General features: G+C 39.0%; 1 protein-coding gene across 1 annotated transcript in view; it reads right to left on the reverse strand.

Moving 5' to 3' along the window:
* Positions 1 to 708: 708 nt before the first annotated feature.
* BASP1 (brain abundant membrane attached signal protein 1) overlaps positions 709 to 20,464 on the reverse strand; it is a 48,831-nt gene continuing 29,075 nt past the window's right edge. The window contains exon 2 of the mRNA XM_051612098.1: positions 709 to 2,362. Coding sequence (XP_051468058.1) covers positions 1,619 to 2,353 — 735 coding nt within the window. The 5' untranslated portion in view covers positions 2,354 to 2,362 and the 3' untranslated portion in view covers positions 709 to 1,618. The remainder of the gene's footprint in view (positions 2,363 to 20,464) is intronic.

The following is a 20,464-nucleotide window of genomic DNA, read 5'->3' on the forward strand; positions in this document are numbered from 1 at the left end:
AGCCAGTTTTGTGAATCCTGGGCTCTACACTGGAATCGTCTGTATCTAGCAAGGACACCACTCAGCAGAAACAGCAATTATTCAGCAGTTCTGCTAAATAAAAATGGGGCAAACAGACAAAACTATTGAAAAATGTTGTCTATCCCAGGCTAAAATCTGCTCATCCAACAAGGTTACCCCCATTTGAAATACACAGAACTGGCCTATTGTGGCAGCTGTGGGTCATCTCCTGCACAATGGCAATGGGGAAAGAAACCAAAGTGTATCAGCATTAATAATATTTTAATAGGACTTAGGTTAAATTTAATTGCACCTTTTTAAAAGATCAGTTTGTCAAAGCCACTGCCTAACTCCCAGTTAAAACCCAGTCAGCATGCCTCTGACTCTTTAAATTATCAAGAGAGCATTTTTTTTCACATGTTAAGGCAGGCAAAAGCCATTTCTCCCTTACCAGGGATAAAACGTATAGGAGATGTGCTGCTCATTTGCCACCTCTTCCAGCCTCTCCTGTGAATGCTTGTGGCTGTAGAAGCAGGATATTACAGAAGCATGTTTCTAGTATCATGAGGTTGTTGATTCTTTCCTTACCTCTACTTCCCTATAAATAGGAGAGTAAGAATCCCCAGATGTAAAAACTGAGTGTAAGGATCTCCTTCACCTAATTTTCAAGGGGTAAAAGTGAGGATTTAATCAGTCTTTACACTTCAATATTTTTTAAATTATTTAACTTTTATTACTGTTGCACCATTTATACAATTACATATAATTTCAATGCATCCATTGTACATTTTGTTTTTTCATTTGTTTTCCAATGAGTGTGTGTTGGTGTCTGTGACACAGAATGGAAGAGAAACTGGAACTGCAATGAACGCAGACTTTTTCATTTCCACTGACCAATAAACAGAACTACAGGTGCACCCAACCACGGACATGCATTAACTCGTCATGAGAAATCTAGGTAGGCTAAGTAGGATGAGAATGCTTTTTACTCCCAAAAAATATTTGGAGAGGAAGAATTGGAGGATCAGCATTGAGAAATATGTGGACAGCTAAGTGGGTTTTGTCTGAAAGTTGGCATTCATCCACTGCATTAAAAAAATATCAAAAAAAGAAAGGCTGTAAATAAAACAAAAAAAAAACCCACAAGAAAAAAACAACACAGAAAATACTGCTTTCATAGAGATCTGATTGCCTTGGCACAAACCCAGTGGGCAGAATCAAACGCATCACTCCCAAATCCCATTACGGAACAAAAAGAAGATTTTGATACATTGGTGGAGTGCATTTACAGCAGTTCAGATACAAAAGATGTGCTGTACTTTCAGACATCCATTTATTTTATTTATTTATTTAAATCCAGGACTTGTGTCAAGTTGGCAGAAAGTATATTAGATATTTCCCCACAAAAATACTATTTGGATTCTCCCCCCTCCCTCCCAACTTGATGGGACATCCTTTTCATTTTTTCTTTTTTTTTCCTTTTTCTTTTTTTTCTCCTTTTCTTTCTGGGCAATACATATTTGTTATTTCAGATCTGAAACGAGTTAGTAGAGCTGAAAAAAAAAATAAAAAAAAGACACAGGTTGTTTTAAGTGGTTGTTTCAACAGGCTGTCCAATTTAATCTTGCACTGCTATGGTTTGATCCGAATTAGTCGCTGGAGCTTCAGAAGGTTTCGCTTCCTCTGGTGGGGCTGCAGGGTCCGAGGCCTTAGCAGTGGAACTAGGTGCTGCTGTTGCTGCGGCGGTCTCCTTGGAAGAAGGCGCAGCCTCGCTGCTGCTAGGTTTTGAGTCTGAAGCTGGGGCCACTTCACTTTTAGTTTCTTGGGCTGCAGGCGTTGTGGGAGCCTCAGTCTTTTTGGCTTCCCCTTCCTCTTTGCTCTTGTCATCTGCTTTACTGGGAGCTGTGGCTTCTGAAGGCTGGGAAGCTTTTGCATCGTTGCTAGGCTCGGAAGTTTTGGGTGCTTCGCTACTGGCAGCGGGAGCAGAGGCTGCAGTCGGCTCCTCTTGCTTGGGTGCCTGTTCGGTGTTCTTCTGTGGCTCTACTTTCCCATCGACAACAGACTCCAACTTCTCTGGTTCTGGTTTCTGGGTTTCTTCCTGGGTCACTGTTTTCTCCTTCTCACCTTCTTTTTCTTCCGTCTTATTGGCAGCGACCTGAGTATCCTTTTCACCCTTCTCCTCCTTGTTGTTCTCCTTCACTTCTGTGGTCTCTGCGGTTTGCTGGGCATCCTCAGTCTCCTTTGGAGTCTCCTCTTCCTCAGTTGCTGCTCCTTCAGCCTTCTTGTCTTTGTCTTTAGCTTTTTCATCATTGACACTGTACCCCTTCTTCTTCTTGCTCAGTTTGCCTCCCATGTTGGAGCTCTGTAACAGAAAAGAGGAAGAGGTGGTTAGCCAAAGCTCAGCATTTGTCACTGAGAGACTCATAATCAGATCAACTGTAGTGCAAGAGCAAAACTGATGCTGGCTCCTAAAAAGAAGACTACAACAGGTTTTGTCAGACATTATCAGCTGAATGCACTGATGCTACTGAGCATCACCACCTCTGAGCTTATGTCCCACTCAGCCCTGCAGCTTTTCCGTCAGCAACACCCTTTCTGCCACATGCCCTTATAAACAGTCCTTCTCTGAACCACTCTAACCCTTGTTACTTTTCAGGGAGGAGGAAGAGGAGGAAGTAACAAGATGATGGAGGACTAACAAACATTTGTCGTGTCCTAAAAAAGGGATATAAAGGGTGGAAGTAAAAAAAAAGCTGTATTCATATTCAGGTAGGGCACAAGTTGAATTTGACTGTCAGTCTTGGCATCTGCCCCCAGATAACCCAAACTCAGCTGCCACTCTAGCAAAGGCTACAACCAAGTTTTGCATTAAAGTTTGGAGAGATCAGAAGAAGCCTAGAGCCAGTGAAAAGGCTGATGCTCTTCCTAAGACAGAAGACTTCAGCTACATATTCCCCTCTCAGCACTGGTTAGCCACACAGCCAGCTCCCACTGAGGCCAGCAGAGTGTGCCTGCTTCACCCAGAGGGGTGAAGGCACCACCCTCCAGCAGCCCCAGAAGTAGAAGCAGCTCCCAAGTGGGGACGTAATCACACAAGAAACCCCTACCCAGCCCTCTTCCCACCCCACAGCTTCCACAGGGATCACCTGCATTCCCACACACAGCAGCCCCTCACAGCCCCACACAGCAGGATGGGGAACACAGAGCCTGAAACACAGCAAGCCTGCAACCACTCAGTAAGACAACAGAAGCAAACATGAGCACTTCTGAACGCAGGCTTACGTGTAGCATGTGACATGATGCAATAAAATATGGGGGAGGGGAAAGAGGAGTGCATGCTCTGTAGCCTCTGCTCACAGTTTGCAAGCATAAGTGATCAGGTACACAGTTCAGTTGTTTAGAAGAAGTTGAGCAGGCATGTAACCGTATCAGTATATATATATGCCTTGTGTGGGAGTCTCAACTAAGAATGTACAAAATTTTCCACAGTACTTCAAAGCAAACTTTGTTTATTAAAACAGGAGGAGACACATATATTTTGTCATTAATGAACATGAAAATCTCTATGATTGCCTAAAAAATATGCTTCTGGTATTAAAGATAAAATTCATACTCAATAAAAGGCTAAGAAAAAAAACATTCCTAGTTTTATACCATTTGAAAATAGTGGAGAAGGTGATTTTTTCAAAATACTCCCAAACAAATGTTTAATTTAAGAATTTTTCCGAGGGAGCTGAGTCATTCTAATTTTCTGTTTTGCAAAAGCAGGTAGTCTCACAGGCCCTATATTTTTCATGCAGTTGACAAAATTGTGGATATAAACCAGTAAAAATTCATAGGAGTGCTAACAGAAGGCTAAATGACTTTTACTATCACTAAGAACTAGCTGTTTCTCAGTATATTTTCTGCTACCACAGATATAAGGCACAAGCACAGCCCAATGGCAGATTTTCTATGTCTTGGCTGAAAATGAGGTATTATAGTTAGCAGATATCTTTCTTATGTCAGTTCTCAAGAACAACAATTTGCAAATCCTGTTGAAGGATAAGTACACAGCTCTGCAAAGTGGAAACCTAATGGTAAGACAGCCCTATTTTGTTGTCTGAAATTTTATGGGGAACACCAATAAAAGGATTAACTTCTAGAGCCACAGTTGAGCAATCTAATCTCTACCTTCATAGCAGATACTAGCTCTTTAGGTATTTAGGGCAGCCTATGGACACTAGTTTGTTATCTGACAAATTTACAGGCTTCTCAATACTCCATAAATATTGCTCCAGCTAATTGTTTATGTAAACTTACAACCAAATACTTGGAAAGGGTTTTTGGAAGTCAGCAGGATCAGGTATTTATACTGAAGTCATGTGTGCATCCCAATTTGCAATTCCTAAATAAGCCTGTATTTTTTTTTTCCCAGCAAAGACCAGATACTGTGAAACTAATTTAATTTGCTGCATCTTCTGTATTTTTCCAGGTTTTGCTATTTCATGGATAGTAGCAACTCAACATAATTTATATTTTCTTCCACAAGAAGCTTTTAACCTCAGATGTTGCTGGCTATAGAATGCGTACGCAACAGGGGCTTTAATAAGCAGAGAAGCATGCATATGAGAAATGTGCTCCCAAACTATGAAAAGAAACATGCACTGTCTTTGCTTGGAGGTGTACTGTGAAATCACTGTGTCTCAATTTGCATTACAGCCAGCTGGCTTGAGATACTGGAGCAGAAGATGGGGGAGAGGTTCAGAGACTATCATTATGCTCTATTAGTAAACATTTACAGATATAAATGAACTGCCACCTTCCAGCATAGTTTCAACTACTTTATACAGAATAGATTCACTCCCTGTGACACTTAATCTTACATGTCCCTATTAAAAATCCTTCTATATCATCATTGTTACAGCTGTGTCAGGCTATCATGCAAAAGCACAGCAAACATCAGGGCCATTGCCTAGCCCTGCAGGTAGCAATGCTACCATGTTCTTTTCCTCTCCTATCTGAATTACAAATACTCCTCCTCCACTTCCCATAAAAAAACACGGGCTTCTCTGTCACATGCTCCAGAAACAGCTCCCATGTGCTCCACTGCCTGCTGATCTAGCCCCCATCCAATCATAACTGTACCTGAAGCACAGCTCTAAACACTCCAGTGCAATGAGCCTTGGGGTGCAGCAGACAGAAAGCAGATCTTAAAATGTATTTTAAAGTTATAACCAACTATATCTGGAAGAAACATGGCATGTAGATCAAGCCACTTAACCATCTCTGTGACTGTACTGGCTATTCTTGCAGGGATAATCCTGCCTGTTACTACATGAAAGTGAATCTCAGTGAAATGTCTCACAAGTAAAACAGACAGCCAAGGGTCACTGAAGTATGTATTCAATTCATACGGCATTAAATCCACTCTATATTACTACCTATATATTCACACTTGCAAGAATACAGACCTTTCCCAACCACCACCAAAGGACTAAAGGCTAAAAAAGGAGATACCCTGTCTTTCCTAGTGAGTCTGATGGCTCTGGCTCTCTTGCTCAGTCCCTCCCACTTCCTCTGCTTCTAACTACCCCCCATAACCATTGCAGCCATATTGTGAATTACAGACTCATAAAAAAATAAAAAAATTGCCTACAACTACTTACTATACAGTCTGAAACCCAGTATGGCTTCAGTTTTTTGCACTACCAGTGACGTACTGGTTTTGAACTAGCTCTGGCAGCTACCAGCTGAGTGAAAGCAAATCCAAAAGGAAGATCCTTGAAAATTTTTGTGCTGAGTACCATTCCTGTAAAATGGCACAGCATTTGATGCCTGTGCCTCTTCACTACTGGACATAAAAGGGTCCAGAGAGAGACAGTTTAGAAGCAGAATTTGCAATATAACAGTTCAGGGAACAGTTTCAGGGAACTTTGATGAACTAGTTGGCAGTCCAGCAAATCAGAAAAATAAGGTTAAATACAACACTTTGAAGTTACAAGAGACTTCATCTTCTTTGACTGTTCTTTGACTGTATTGCTTATCTCATGGAAGAAAATAAAGATGCAGAGACCACTATGGAGGACTTCTACAACAGAAACAAGGATTTCTTCAGTTTCTAAGAGCTGCTGGTCATCATGTTCATCTGTCTGTTCATCTCCAGAAAGCAAGCTCCTGGAGAGTCTCCACAGGTATCTTTTTTATTGCATATTAGAAATAATGTGACTATATTTGTATTACAAAATATACTGTCTAAATGTCTTCCGAGAGCATGTTTAGCATTTGAAAGCTGAATATTTATGATAATTATGATTTCGTGGGATAACAGTGTTAAAAAAAAAAAAATTAAAAAGAAAAAAAAAGTTAATGTCTGTAAGAATGTTATAAAGCAGCAAGAACTCACAGAACATTTCAGATTTTATGTTTGAAAACTGAGCTGAACTGATGGAGATGAGTCCCTGGAACATGGGCAACATACATTTATACAGTCAGGGTTAAGAAATATCCTTCTTAATTTTTAAATTGTGTTCTATATTTTAAAAGTCCCTAGTATTAGACTTATTGTCTCTCTCTTCTGTCAGTAAAGATTTGCCTGCCCAATCAGATTTCTTATGTGCTCATAAATTTCTAAATGTTTCATTTAGTATACACTTTTTACATCCCATAAAATTGTTTGGCTATTATAGGAATAGACTTGCTACCACCCTCATTCTCACTACAGAGAACAGTGCATCAGGAAAGGACAAAAGCACAGATATTTTCCATGTAAATTACCATAACCTGACCGCCAAACTAGGCATCCAAAGTTCCTGTTCAGTTTCATGCAAAGTGTGGGGAGCTCAGCCCAACTCCAGAAAAACCAGTTCAGGAAGACGATAGGTATCTTCTGAAGCCCCACTGCCTTCAGTGCAATGTAGGCACGTGCAGCAGGTCAGGCCACAGTAGCCCTTGCACAAGCCAATTCCCAGGCCTGACTTATCTCACATTGCCTGCAGACAAGAGCTGTAAAATGCACATCCCTCCCAAGACAGGGTTTCAACACTCCAAAACATCCCAGAAATTAGCCTCACCCCCTAGCTGCTCAAAATAAGTAAAAAGATATTGGAGAAACCACTACATCGCTGTACCTCATTCATTCACCCTACACCTCAGTTTCTCTTTCAAAAAAACAGACACTTTTGTAAAGGAACACATAAGGGAACTTAAGGAAACAAGGAATTTTAAGACAAGGAATTTCCAGACACAATTTTTATATGTTTTCAATGAAAAAACAAACAAATCACATACACAAAAAAACCACAACACACACAAAGTAAAAAAAAAAATTAAAAAAATCAAAAACAAAAAAACCCACTATTTCTCAAAATAAGCACTACAATTTCATGTTTCCCATTACACACATACACTCTCAGAGACATTTTCATCTCACCAGACCAGGTCAATCAGTTTACCAGACTAATGTTGGAAGATGCCTGTAGCATAATCCCAGGCTGAATTAGACTTCCTAGCCTTGTCTTTTAGCAACAAAGCCATGTTTTTTCTATTCCTTCTCAATTATTCTCAAACATCTTCTGTTTCCTCTGATGTTACTTGAAATTAATAGAACAGAAATGCTAGATCTCACTCAGTTCTAATTATCATCACACCTCAGGACAAGTGATCTCTTCTCTTCTCTTCTCTTCTCTTCTCTTCTCTTCTCTTCTCTTCTCTTCTCTTCTCTTCTCTTCTCTTCTCTTCTCTTCTCTTCTCTTCTCTTCTTCTCTCCTCTCCTCTCCTCTCCTCTCCTCTCCTCTCCTCTCCTTTCCTCTCCTCTCCCTTTTCTCTTTTTGCTTTCTTTCTCCTTTCTCCCTTCTCCCTTCTCCTTTCCTACTCTACCCTACCATCTTGTCCTGTGTTCCTCATGTTTCAGAGCAGTGACGGGAAATGGCTCTCCTACAGTCAGGTGGGTGTGAGGGAGGCAGCAGGAAACACACACCTGACCGTGTCTCCCTTCCAAAGATATGGCTGGGGGTGGCACAGTGGTGTCCCAACGGGCCAGGCACTTCATGCAATCCCATGGCTGCAGGGCTGTGAGCAGCACACCACCTTCACATGACAGATATATTCAGGGGTAACAAGATGCTAGTTCATTAGATGCACACAACAAAACATGGTCTGTGGTCTCCACATGCCTTGGTTGCTCAAGCTGAGTCCTTAACACTGAACAATTTGGTGTGTTTATTTCTGTGAGACACACGTTCATAAAATGGGAACCTCTCATCTTGGCATTTGTGCTGCTTTCTTCACAGACCAGAGATATTACACAGAAAGCAAGTACTGAAGACTTTGGATTTGTGTCCTGACTTGCTGGACTGTACAGCTGAAGAACCTGGAACACATAGTGACTGAAAATCCACCACCCAGTCTGACTCTGGTCAGACATCAGCACAACTTTAGCAGTAAGAGAGTCTGTGGAAATAAGTACATCAAGATACCACCTTATGCAGTCCCTGTGTGTGTCACCCTGTATTAAAGCCACTTCAGTGAAGTACTGACCTGTGTGATGCCAACACACTCTGTAGTAGCATGCACCCAAATGTAATACTCCTCATTTCTTTAAGCTAATACACCCTGAGCTTCTCCAGGTACAAAGCCATCTTGCAGAAGACATGAGCTAATATAGATAGAAATAAAATCACCTCTGTTGTCCTTAGATGAATGTCTACAGCGGATCCATTGTGATGTTAGCATTATTCTATACTTTCCTATTGCTGGTTTCAAATCAGGATTGCACTGGTTTTGCCACAGCTATTTTATTTTTTTTTTCAGTGATCCAACACAACACTACATTGCCCAACAGCATAGATACAACTGCCAGTGCCTCCAGTTTCACCTCTGCCAGCTCCTGCAAGGCTGTTTTGCATTGTTTATAACAGAAGCACAAGCCATATTAAAGACTGAACAGCCCAAAAGAAGCATAAAATAGGGTGTTTGATTTTTTTTTTTCCAGTGCAATGTATGTGGTGTTTGCATTCAGTTCATCCAAGGCTCTCATTGCTTACATTTAAAATGCTGCCATCAATTTCTATTTGCCTCCTCTGCTCTATTTAGTCTACCTGCCTTCCTACAGACTTGAGACCCAACTCATGTTCAAAGCATTTCTCCCATATTCAGTTTAACTGCATATGTTCTTTTTGTTGAATAATAAAAGCAGCTTGCAGACATGTTCATGCAGGTACACACATGCAGCCAAAAGTCAGCCTGCCCCAGACTGAGATCTTAATCACACTATTGTTAGGCACACAGTTGGAAGGGAAACTTTGCTGTAAACACCTGTTTTGCAGAAACTGAGATTGATTTTACAAGAATACCTCTTGCAGAAACAGTTTGCAGACTTCAAAATAACCTGAAAGACTACACCAACAATATAAGCATGTGCCTCCTCCTTATTCTTTCTAAGTTGTCACATGACTTTGGGGTTTGTGCATGACTCCCCAGGAAGCAGCTGAATAAATATTTTAGACTAGTCAAAGCTTTCTAATCCATATCCTAGAGTTAAGTTCCTAAATAGGAAATTATGCACATTTCTGAGGTGCTTATTACCCACATGTTTCAAAACTTTCAGGTCCCAGGAACGTGCACAGCCAAGGGAGAAGCAAGATTCCACACATATTATTCCAATTATGGCCAGCCACTTTTTGTCTCCTTCAAATACTGAGCACAGCACCACCATGTCTAATTCAAAAACACATAAGGTGATAAAAACCAAGAAAATGGGACAATTTCCCTCTAATTCACATTTTGCTGAGATTTGGTCATTCTGTCATGAATCTCAGTACCACAAATCGGTTTGGCTATCAGCCCCCTGAACTGTTTTCAGTGCCTCCAAAAACCACTCTCCAAAAATGTAACAGTCAGATGCTAGAAAGCAATGAAAACATTTGCCTTTTCAACACTATAATCCTAGTGAAGTGCAGATGTGTGAAGACCTCCTTCCTGGAGAAACTACACTGAGAAAGGGAATTTTTTCCAGCTTGTATTTCTCTAGCCTTATGTTGAAAAAGAACATACAGTATGAGGCACACGAGGAGATTTCAAATTCTTGCTTTCTATTAAAAAAAACCCAACAAACTATGTAATCCTCACTTACATGTTTTCTTCAGTAGGAATAGTTCTCAGTCACTATTTGCATACACAGCAACTTTACCTGCCATTTCCTTAACAAGAACACGGAGAGCCACATTCACTTTTTGAAAAAGGCCTTAGGGTATTTTACTAGGGAACTGTCACTGGAGACAATTGTTTATGGGGACCTACATTTACATTATATCTGTTTAACATTCTACACTTGAAAAAAGCTCTATTACTTAAATACTCATTTAACTGGTCAAACCAGTTTAAATTAAACTTGAGACAGTCAATATACATTGCAGTATGCTATAAGAAATTGATACATTAACTTTGAAATCTGGGAACCGCCAGTTTGCCTTTGAAAAGAAATTTTCCAAGTCACTGAAGTTGCTTCAGTTACTGATGATGTGCCCACCTTCCTGAAAACCTTGGCCTTCTACACTGCAATGCCATTGTTCAGAAATAAATGTACATAACACACATCAAGAGTCACAGGATTAGGCCAATTTCATCCTGCAGTTAAAACACAATTGCTAATTACAGTTAAATTAATAACTAGAACTTTGTTTTGAAAATACCTGCAAGTTTAACGTTTCATTAGAATGCTGCATGCACTTAGGTCTGTAGGACAGTATTGGACATTGTGACTCCAGGAGAATGAAACCTACTTACCACCTCAGCAGCACTCACAGGGTGTTTTATACAGACTTCCCGAAGAGCTGCTGCATTTCACCTTTGAAAAACTTTTGTCTTTTAATCTTGTATATGAAGTTTCATTATAAAAGAAAAATCCTGTACTGAAGGCAATGGATACAAGCCAAGTCATGTTTTGCGTAACATCAAAACTACCTGTAATTAAACCCTGCAAGACTTTGGGATGAATTACAAGTATTTTTCAGGAAAAAACACCTCCCTGTGACCACAGTATCAGTGTCAGTGCCTTATCAGCTCTGGGCTTCTCTCAGCTGTGTTGTAATAATGCCTCATAGTAAAGACATGCTCAAAAGAAATGAGAGAAATGCAAGCCTGAATGCTCAGCATGTTGGAAAGCTTTTTGCATTCCTGTTCCCGGACACTCATTTGTGCCATATACATTTTCTATGAGACTGTAGCTTGGTCTGTTATCATAAGTTTGTCACTTTGGTCATTCTCACGTCCTGGTTGTCACACCAGTACAGTATGTGTTATTGTCAACAGCATACATTTAACACAAAATAAAATATAATGTTCCAGGCTTTCTCATTTGATCTGTGTGTTTATACTTGATTTTGACTTTTTTCTTCTTCCCTACCTCCATTTTTTAAACAAAGAATGACATTCAAACTACCAGGCATACCATTTTCACTTTAGTCACTGTGGTGGGATTATCAAAAGAGCATGGAACCAGTACACAACAATCACTGGCAAGCAAAGAGCATTATAAGCATCTGATTTCTATTTGTGTCTTACAATTATCTCTCTACATCTTTTTCACTACTACTCATTTACACTCCTCTAATGGCTGTTCAAAATCAGGGGACATCTGACAATGCTCTCCAAAACTTGAGAGACAAGAGCTGTATGTCTTGACTCGGATTAAGAGCCATAGGCATGCATCAACTAATGCTGTCATGTGGAGCCTATTACACTCCTGCCGTGTCACAGTTTGGAAATAAGCTAACACATATTCAGTGTGTGCCATAGATGGCTGAAAGAGGCTGAGTTTGCTTTTCAGTTTCAGGGGTGCAAGCTGACAGAGGGAGCTGTAGAACAAAGTCAACATCTATTAGAGAGTTCTGGTTTGTGCCCCCAATACATTAATGGTTTCCTTTGACAAAAACCACTTTGAAAATGTAATGTTTCCAGTAAACCCAAAGTAAGAGCTATGCCAGGCAATAAGCTGTATCATGTCATGTGTTAAGCTGTTAGATATGTCACCTTGGATATACGACTGCCAGATCTAACTTGATTGCACCTTCACTGCCTGTACTTTCTCTTTTCTTTTTGTTGGTGTTGGGTTGGGTTATACTGGGATGGCTAATGAGCTCTGCTACAGGTAAAGTTATGTAAGACTGGAGGCTAACAAGTCCGTTTGGCAAGACATAAAGTGAGTGGATAGTGCAATCCATTAATTGCTTGAAGAGATTTGTGTTCAAACCAGGCAAGACAGAAATCTGATTTACTAAGTACTCAGCCAGAACCATTCCAAGCTAGTAGCTACTCAAAAAGGAGAACTAATAATGCAGAAGAAATTAAATTAAAACTAGAAATCAGGAAAAGTGATCAGGTGCACATGTCCTTTCAATAAAACCGCTTGTTTTTCTTTTCCATTTAAGGATCTGTAGGAAATCTGCCCATCTTAGAGCTATCAAATTTAAACTCACTACATGAAAGCAAAAGAAAAATAACTTCACAGGGATAGCTGTGGAGTTAGATGTAGTCCCTTCCTTCCCCACCCCCTCTCACCTGAGCACTGAGTTGCATTTTGTGTCAACAAATGTAATTAATACCTAATATGGCCACAATTCAATTTCTGTAGTTCAGAATGCATATCAATTGCATTAGATTATATTACTCTTGATGCAGACTAGCACTCCATCGAGGCTGTATGTATGCCAATTGGCAATTTTGGTCAACTCAGACCATATAACAAAAGAGAGGTCACATTCCAAGGCCCGCGTTGCTGTACAGAAATCTATTTATAGAGAACTCTTAGAACCACTTCTTTGGTTTAAAGAGCTTTCAGCCCATGGCTATTTGAAAAATTATTTATTCTAACCAAAGAAGCCAGGCAGACACCAATATAGAGTATAACTGAGCTATTTCAGGATTAAAATAATAAAAGTCTATTAAAGCAATGGAGACTGAGAAATATGGAAAGTTGGTTTTCATTTTTTATGACAGAGCTGTAAATAAAAGAAAAATAGCACTAGAAAGGTTGTATTAGCTCTCTCTAGCACTAATGCATCTCAGTAGCAGCCCACATTTCAAACCTGCACTGGGGTCCCTTCTTACTCTCCCTATATTAGCGCATATGTGGAATCCATCCCTGCCCCAGGAAGGGATAAGAGGATATCAATCCATTTGGGTGCTGTTAAGAGAACACAGCTGCCAAGGGCTGCAACACTAACTGGTTTTTCCAGAGGCTTTTTTGCAATCTGTTTTCCTGAGTGATGAGGTAGCAATGGTAGAATTGAGCAGAACTTCAATTTGTTGGGTTTTTTTTCCCTTCCTGCATTAGCAGGTTAGCTTGTGTGACAGGGCCCCTGCATTCCCCTATGAGATCTCATAAAGGAATAGGCACCAAAGGAGTGCCTCTCCCCTGCTGTCTCAGCTCTGGCTCCCAGGGTTTGGCAATTCTTTTGCTTGGTGGGTGGGGAGAGGGAGCTTTGCTTCATAAACTTTAAGACATTGGCTGTCACAAGCCAACAGGCACTCAGCTCTGCAGAAATTCTATACACAGCTCTGCTCACTGCAGTGTTCTGGGTAATCCCCCCACATGCACAAGTTGAGCACTAAATTCACACATCCCAGAAAAGGGGGCTGGGTTGAAATATGATTCAAGTGCATAAAGGTCTCATATCCATATTTGGAAATATTACTTTCAAAGGTCTCATGCTATTTCAGAAAATGTGAAGTGAGCCAGTATCAAGAAATACGTCTCAAGAAACATGTAACTATTTTAAGAGTATTTGCAACCCCAACACTTTTTATTTTATCTACCACAATCTTGTACTGTCTAGTATTTCTTCTATTTTTAATCACAGGTAGCTGGTAAGCAATACCACAGTTAAGCCTGTTCTCAGATTTATACATGAAACAGAATAAAAACCTTTTTTTCCATAAATGGTACAATTTCACTGCCCACTTTCAGCTCGGCAATTCTTCTCTATAAAAGGGGAATTCTTCTGTTTAAGTACTGGATTTTGCTAAGGAATTATTAAAATAGGTTTATTTTCAAACTCTATTCTGTGTCAATATATGGGGGCTAAAAAAAGGGGTCCTTTTATGCTAGTGGCTAGTGACTGCAAACTTCTTTCATGTCTCACACTTCTCCTGACAGAATCTGATGCGATACACTTCATTCAAACACAAAAATCAAACAAAGAATAAATTATTTTCTTCATTCAGGACAACTTAGATAAATAATACAAAGCTGTTCCAGCTCTGCACCTTTCTGCAAGTCTGAAGAACTGACCTCTTAACCCTAAAATCACAGTATGCTCATTTGGAGCAGGAGTCAACTTCTCAAAGTGAAATTGCCACCCCAGAGCAGTGAAATATTATCCCTTGGTTTAAGCTGCTCGGAGCCGTCATGGTACAAAGCGCACTGTGGTAAAAATTACAAATGAGATCTTCCTTTCCAGAGTCCAAATGCAGAAATATATTACTGTAATAAAACTGTAACATAGTACCATCATGAGAATCTCTCTCTATCCCTTTTTTCAGGGGTCCACAGCAATCTGGAGTCAGAGGAGGCAAGAGCCCAAAATCTACTCAGTTTCTTCCAGCTGCTGTTCCAAGGAAGGCCACCTCATTTGCAGCCTAACTTCCCCATTTGCAAAATGGGAGAATATCACATTTCAGACTCACAAAAGCTCTCCCTGATTACTACAGGTGTTGCAATGGGTTGGAGATATTTTTCCTTGTTTTAAAAAGCAAGCTCATTCTGTATGACTTCTTCACCCCATAACTCCATTAGAAAAGGCAGGTTTTCTGCATTTTGGAACTGTACTGAATTACCCTCTCTGAAGCTTGCCACTGTATCTCAACTATTAGAATAGCATAATGAGCAAGTCACTCATCTAGATTTTATAGCACTGTGTTAGTTCTGTAATATCGAGCTGTAAAATCTCTGAAGATTTTCAAGTATTGTTGAAAGTGCCTTCTGGAACCAAACTCCTTTGCATTTAAGCCTCTGGGCTGAGAACATCTGCACATGGACATTTTGATTTATAGCTCTAAATACACACATTTCTCTCAGTTTCGGTTCACTTGATGAGGATTTTTTTTCAAGCTAAGAAAGCTCAGGTGTATCCAGCTGGATAAAGATGAAGCTACTGCTTGGCAGCCATCTTAGTGCTTTATTAAAGACAGATGTAAGAAAACAAAGTAATTTTCCTTAAATGGAACATTGTGAATGCTTGGAAAACTACAATAAGCCCCTTTAAACCTAGGTTTTCAGATGTTGGACTGACGTGTCATGGTCAGCTCTGTGTTTTTGATATGTTTACTAATAAGATGCATGTATTTCTTAAAAGGACATGCCTTTTAAAAGTAATTATTCAAGTTTGAACAGATGCCAGAGGAAGCTCTAAACTGGTTCACTAACATTCCAAGACCTTTTTAAAGATTACACAAGTTTGAAAATTCTGAGTTATATTCATCACATAATGCAGAAGCTGCTTTTCCTACCTACAGATCTGAGCTGTAGCAACTACATTATTATAGTTATAGAAAGTAGTGAACATTAGAAATGGCTTCCTTTACTATGTGATTAAATATCAACCAGACATAGCTGGAGATGAGGCTCAGCAGAGCAGGATACAAAAGGATCATCTGCAAGGACAGGGAGGAATTAGGCATTTGAAGAGTGACAAGTTCAGGCAAATTCCCCTCAGTAGCAGCATTTTCACACTGTCCACTCCAACTAGTCTGTACTCTGAATTTTCAGAAGCCTTGATAAGTGAATTAAGATCAGCAGTGCAAATTTGGCCAGGCAAATATTATCAGAGGAATGATGAACAGCCACGTAGGTCTCAGTTCTTAGAATCTGCACCAAGGGGTGAGCAGCTACAAAGGACCACACTACAGGATCAAAGCCACAAACTGAGTTTGTGAACCTATAACTTTGTACCCATTGACTTTAATGCAATGTTTTTAAATGTATATTTTTATGTAATTTGTTTTTTTTGTAAGTTGATGAGGGGCATTCACATGCTGTTGCAGAGAATTACGTATCAGTCTAACTGCTCCCACGTATGTTATATTCTGGCAACTAAACATACATGAGGCTTTTGAAAAAATCTCATATCATTGTCTGTTGAACAGGCTCACAATCTATTTTGTAGTCAGGGGTTGGAAAATAAATTTATCTAAAGAGCAAAAAGGTTTTGGATGCATTTCAAAAATAAGCATAATTTCCATGTAAAAGTTCAAATAACTGTTACAGAGGAAGGAAAAAAGATTAAACTTTTTTATGGTGTTTTTTGTGGTTTTTTTCATTTAAACTAAAAGTACTTTCATTATCATATTTGTCCAAGGCCAGTCAGAAAAAATGTTATGTATGACAAAAAATCTTAAAGATCCTAGCCTGGGAAAGAAGGGAGGTTAAAGTAACTAGACAATATAGGAATATAACCATATGGCATTCAGTTTCAAATGAACTCAGTTTCTATGAACTTGTATTTATTTCTAAATTGTCAGCTCATAATTTTGTCATAACCTCAGAATATTGGGAGTATTTTTAAAGCATCAGCTGCAGCATTTATTACAAAAATAATCTAAACTTTCATTTCTAATCCTCATTTTAGCAAAAAAAAAGTCTTGAAAGAGTCCTAAACCTAGAAGACACTTTTTGTTTCATGGTTTCTTACAACATGACTCATTTAAGATGCCTAAGGGTGGGAAGACTGAGAGAAAGGTATCTGAAACAGTCATTTAAAACATTAGTATCAAGGTATTTCAGCCATTCATACCTGTTAGCCTGGTATTCACATAAATTCAAGAAACACAAGAATTCTTTAAATTTTTTTTTTAAATGCTTGTGTTTCTCCTTTACATGCTTTGTCCTGACAAGTTAACCTTCCATATTCAGGAGTCAAGACATCTAACACCATTTGAAGTAAACTAGTTTACTTTCAAATGAAGAAGTCAAGAACAATTTTGTTGTCTACAATCTAGTTACAGGGCATCACTGCAAGATAATCTATGCTATTAGGTCTCCATCTACTGAGCTTGTGGAGTGTTTTGACATAAATTCCTTTGCCCATTTGCACCTAACCGGTATTTTTGGTGCTCTGAGTGGTTTTCCAGCTGGAGCATTTTAACAGTTGTTTGATATTATTTATGTTATTTATAGCTTAACATTAATCCACAAATTAAAACACAGGAATTTGAAACTAGTGGCCTATTAGGCCATAGCAACTTTTTTGCCTAGATATTTTTGTCCATCTTTTTTCCTATCTCATTCTTATTCTAACAATGGGCAAATACCTATATGCTATCAGACTAGATTAAAACCAACAAAGTTCTAAAACTCGTTTGGAGTAATGTGCTAGTATTATCTACTATATCAAGTAACTGAGATACAAATCAATGTTCAATTTCAATATGGCTGAAAAGATGAGAGTTTCCTCACTTTTTTTTAAGTTCTAAATTCTACTTTCATGTGTTAAATTTCCAAAATTCAGTTAATGGCTCTTGAGCGTTCTCCTTACAAACTGTTCCTCAAAAACAGCTACAGGTGACAATGCAAAGCAAATACTCAGTCTTTACATCATTAAGCATAATTTTGCAGTTTCTCTCAAAGAATGCCAAAATAATGCCTAGAAATGCTAAAAAAAAAAAAAAAAGAAAAAAAAAAGAAAAAAGTTAATCTGCGATGACTGTCTGTAATTCAGTCCTTTCAAATTAGAATTAAAATGCAAAGTTTTATATTTAGGAGAGTCAAATTTAGCTAGGATCTTTGATACTGTGTCTAGCATTTGCCAGTACAACTCTCTTTAAATAAAAAACAGGAAAAAGAGAGAACAGGAAAAAGACTCCAGTACTGTTTGCTAGCCCTATTAATTTAGAAGCTGGATCAAAGAATACTGAAACAGCAGCCCTGAAGCCAGGTAACTTTGTTGAACCTAACATTCAACATTTTTTTTTTCAAAAATCAAGTGTTTTATATGCAGCCCAACTGTATGATTTCTACAGTTACTCAAATCTGATCCTCAGTTACCAGAACTACATTCATACTAGCAAAGCAGCAGCTGGAAAACATTAGTATCAATGGTAAACCTGGATGGATATCAATATCTGCAAGTTAATACCCAGAGAAAAGAGGTATTACAGTTGTACATGGCCACCTGCCTATAAAGATTGAGAGCGATTAACTCTCAACTGAGCATTCACCCTCCTCAAACTGATTTAATGATTCTGAAATGTTGTTTAGAAGGTAATGGAAAGCAAATTCTTTACATCTGCCAAGGTACAATACCATTCCTCACTGTAAATTGCTGAGACCTACAGCTTCCCTTTGGCTAGCACCTCAGCACCACACTGCAGAGCAGAGTGCACCACTGGGCTTATGGAGATTCAGCACATGTGATAAAGCACATGGAATATAAGTCTTAATGCACAGATGAAAAAACATGAAACAATTAATTACATCTTTGACTACAACAGGATGAAATTAAAAGCCTGGTTTTCCATTAGCACTTTAACTTGGACTAATATCTAAGAAAACATAAGGCCCTGTCTTCCTCATGTGACATTATCAAGCAGTTGATGGTTCTGTTAATAAACAGGCAGAAGGGAACAACAGGACAGTGACTTTGTGCACGTACACATTCTCCTGTTAAAAAGAGAGACATTAGACCATGACTACAAATAAATTTTCCAGGAAGCAAAGTCTGGAGTCTGTAAAGAGGTAAGAAGATCTGAGTAAAGGGTATTCTTTCCTCTTCTTATAAGGTACTGGAAAGGCACAGAACTTAAAAAGAAAATAAAAATAAAATTAAAAAAAATACATTAAAAAATCACTTGCTAGAATATTAGCTACTGAAGTGCAGGGAATTACTGTAATTCAGAAAATGAAGTTACTCACTGGCATTGTCCATACTGATCATGGTCTACCAGCAAATGTAATAAGCAATGCCAGAAAACCATTACTAAAAAGTTACTAAATTGGTCTTTATGCATTTTATTCAAATGTTGTGTAAGTATCTAACAAATGGTAGACATCTTTGCAGCCCCTGGGATTAGCAGTCACTTTAGGATGCCACTGATTATGTCTGAGGTCAATCTGTGTAAATGTTGAAGAGTGAACTTGCTTTTATATCCAGCAGAGTTTGCAAGAGGAGAGGAAAGGACAAAAGGGCGACCCTTTCCCTTTAGAACTTTTCTGAAGAAAGGATATCTCTTTATCTTCTTATATGACAGATACTGGAACATAACAGATCACCTCCCTCCCAGTGTTTGTCCTCTGTTTTTACCATGTGCCTCACTAAAGGAATGTCCAGCAAATTATCCTAGCATGCAGGGTAGTGTGGATCATTACACAGAGAAGGCAAGATGTCCTCTGTTCTAACCAAGAAACCAAAGTAACATATACACAGGGTCAGCATGGTCCATATTGCTGCTTAGATCTATATTGCCATGACAGACCATGAATGCACAAGTCTGAATGCACAAGATTAGGCCCAGCAAGACATCAAATGAAATGTAAGAGCAAAGTGTACAGAAAAAAGCAGTATACTTAACTCATTCTTGGTGAACAGCTATTCAGTGTAGCTGGGCTGAGATGCATCCCTGACTTAGGAGTCTGAGCAATCTACATATGCCGCTACATTCAGCAGAAAAGAGTCATAAAAATTGTTGAACAGGTTGAAAAAATTCTCACCTTGAGTTTACAGCAGATAGAAAATACAAATTTTTCAGTTACTCAGCCACATAATTTTGTAATTTTTTTTTTAAACAAAGATCTGAAATTAGAGGCAATAATCTAATCCTCTATAACTACTTTTAGAACTTTGTATTGCCATAACTATACAAATCATTTTTGTGTGCTGGAACTAATTTCTGTGCATGTTTTCCGTGACAACCAGGGATAATAAATTGCACAGTCTTCTGTTCGTCACCATCACCTTCTGATGTATGTCACATTCTGGTTCATACACTACCTTTCCTAAATTACCCTTCCCCCTCACTTACAGTGCCCCTTCACTTGTATGAAACACAGCCATCAAGGACTTCAGTAACAAAGAAATTCCCAAATTCTGCCAGTCTTCAGGCATTTTCCTGTCTGTTACCCTGCTTACAGTATTACAGTGATATTATGTGAAGTAAGACTGCCTCAAGAGTATAATTGCCACTCTCTATTGACACAGGACACTTTAAAATGAGAACTCAGTAAGAGCCAGAGTTCAAGAATTGCACGCCCAGTCCAGCTGGATAACATACAAACATCTTACAACTCAGTCTTATTAAATGAGTTCAGGGAAAGGGCATTGCTAAAAATGAAGAACAAATGTCTTGATTTACAGACCTCCACAGCATTTGCTGCAGTACATTAAACACTAACAGCAGTCATTTTTAATGCAGCCTTTTTCCCTGAGAAGCACATAATGACACCACATCTGTGCTGCTAAGGAGGAACCCAGAAAGGACACACAGTGTAATTCAT

The sequence above is a fragment of the Apus apus genome, chromosome 2 (genome assembly GCF_020740795.1).
Source record: "Apus apus isolate bApuApu2 chromosome 2, bApuApu2.pri.cur, whole genome shotgun sequence".
Classification (NCBI taxonomy): domain Eukaryota; kingdom Metazoa; phylum Chordata; class Aves; order Apodiformes; family Apodidae; genus Apus; species Apus apus.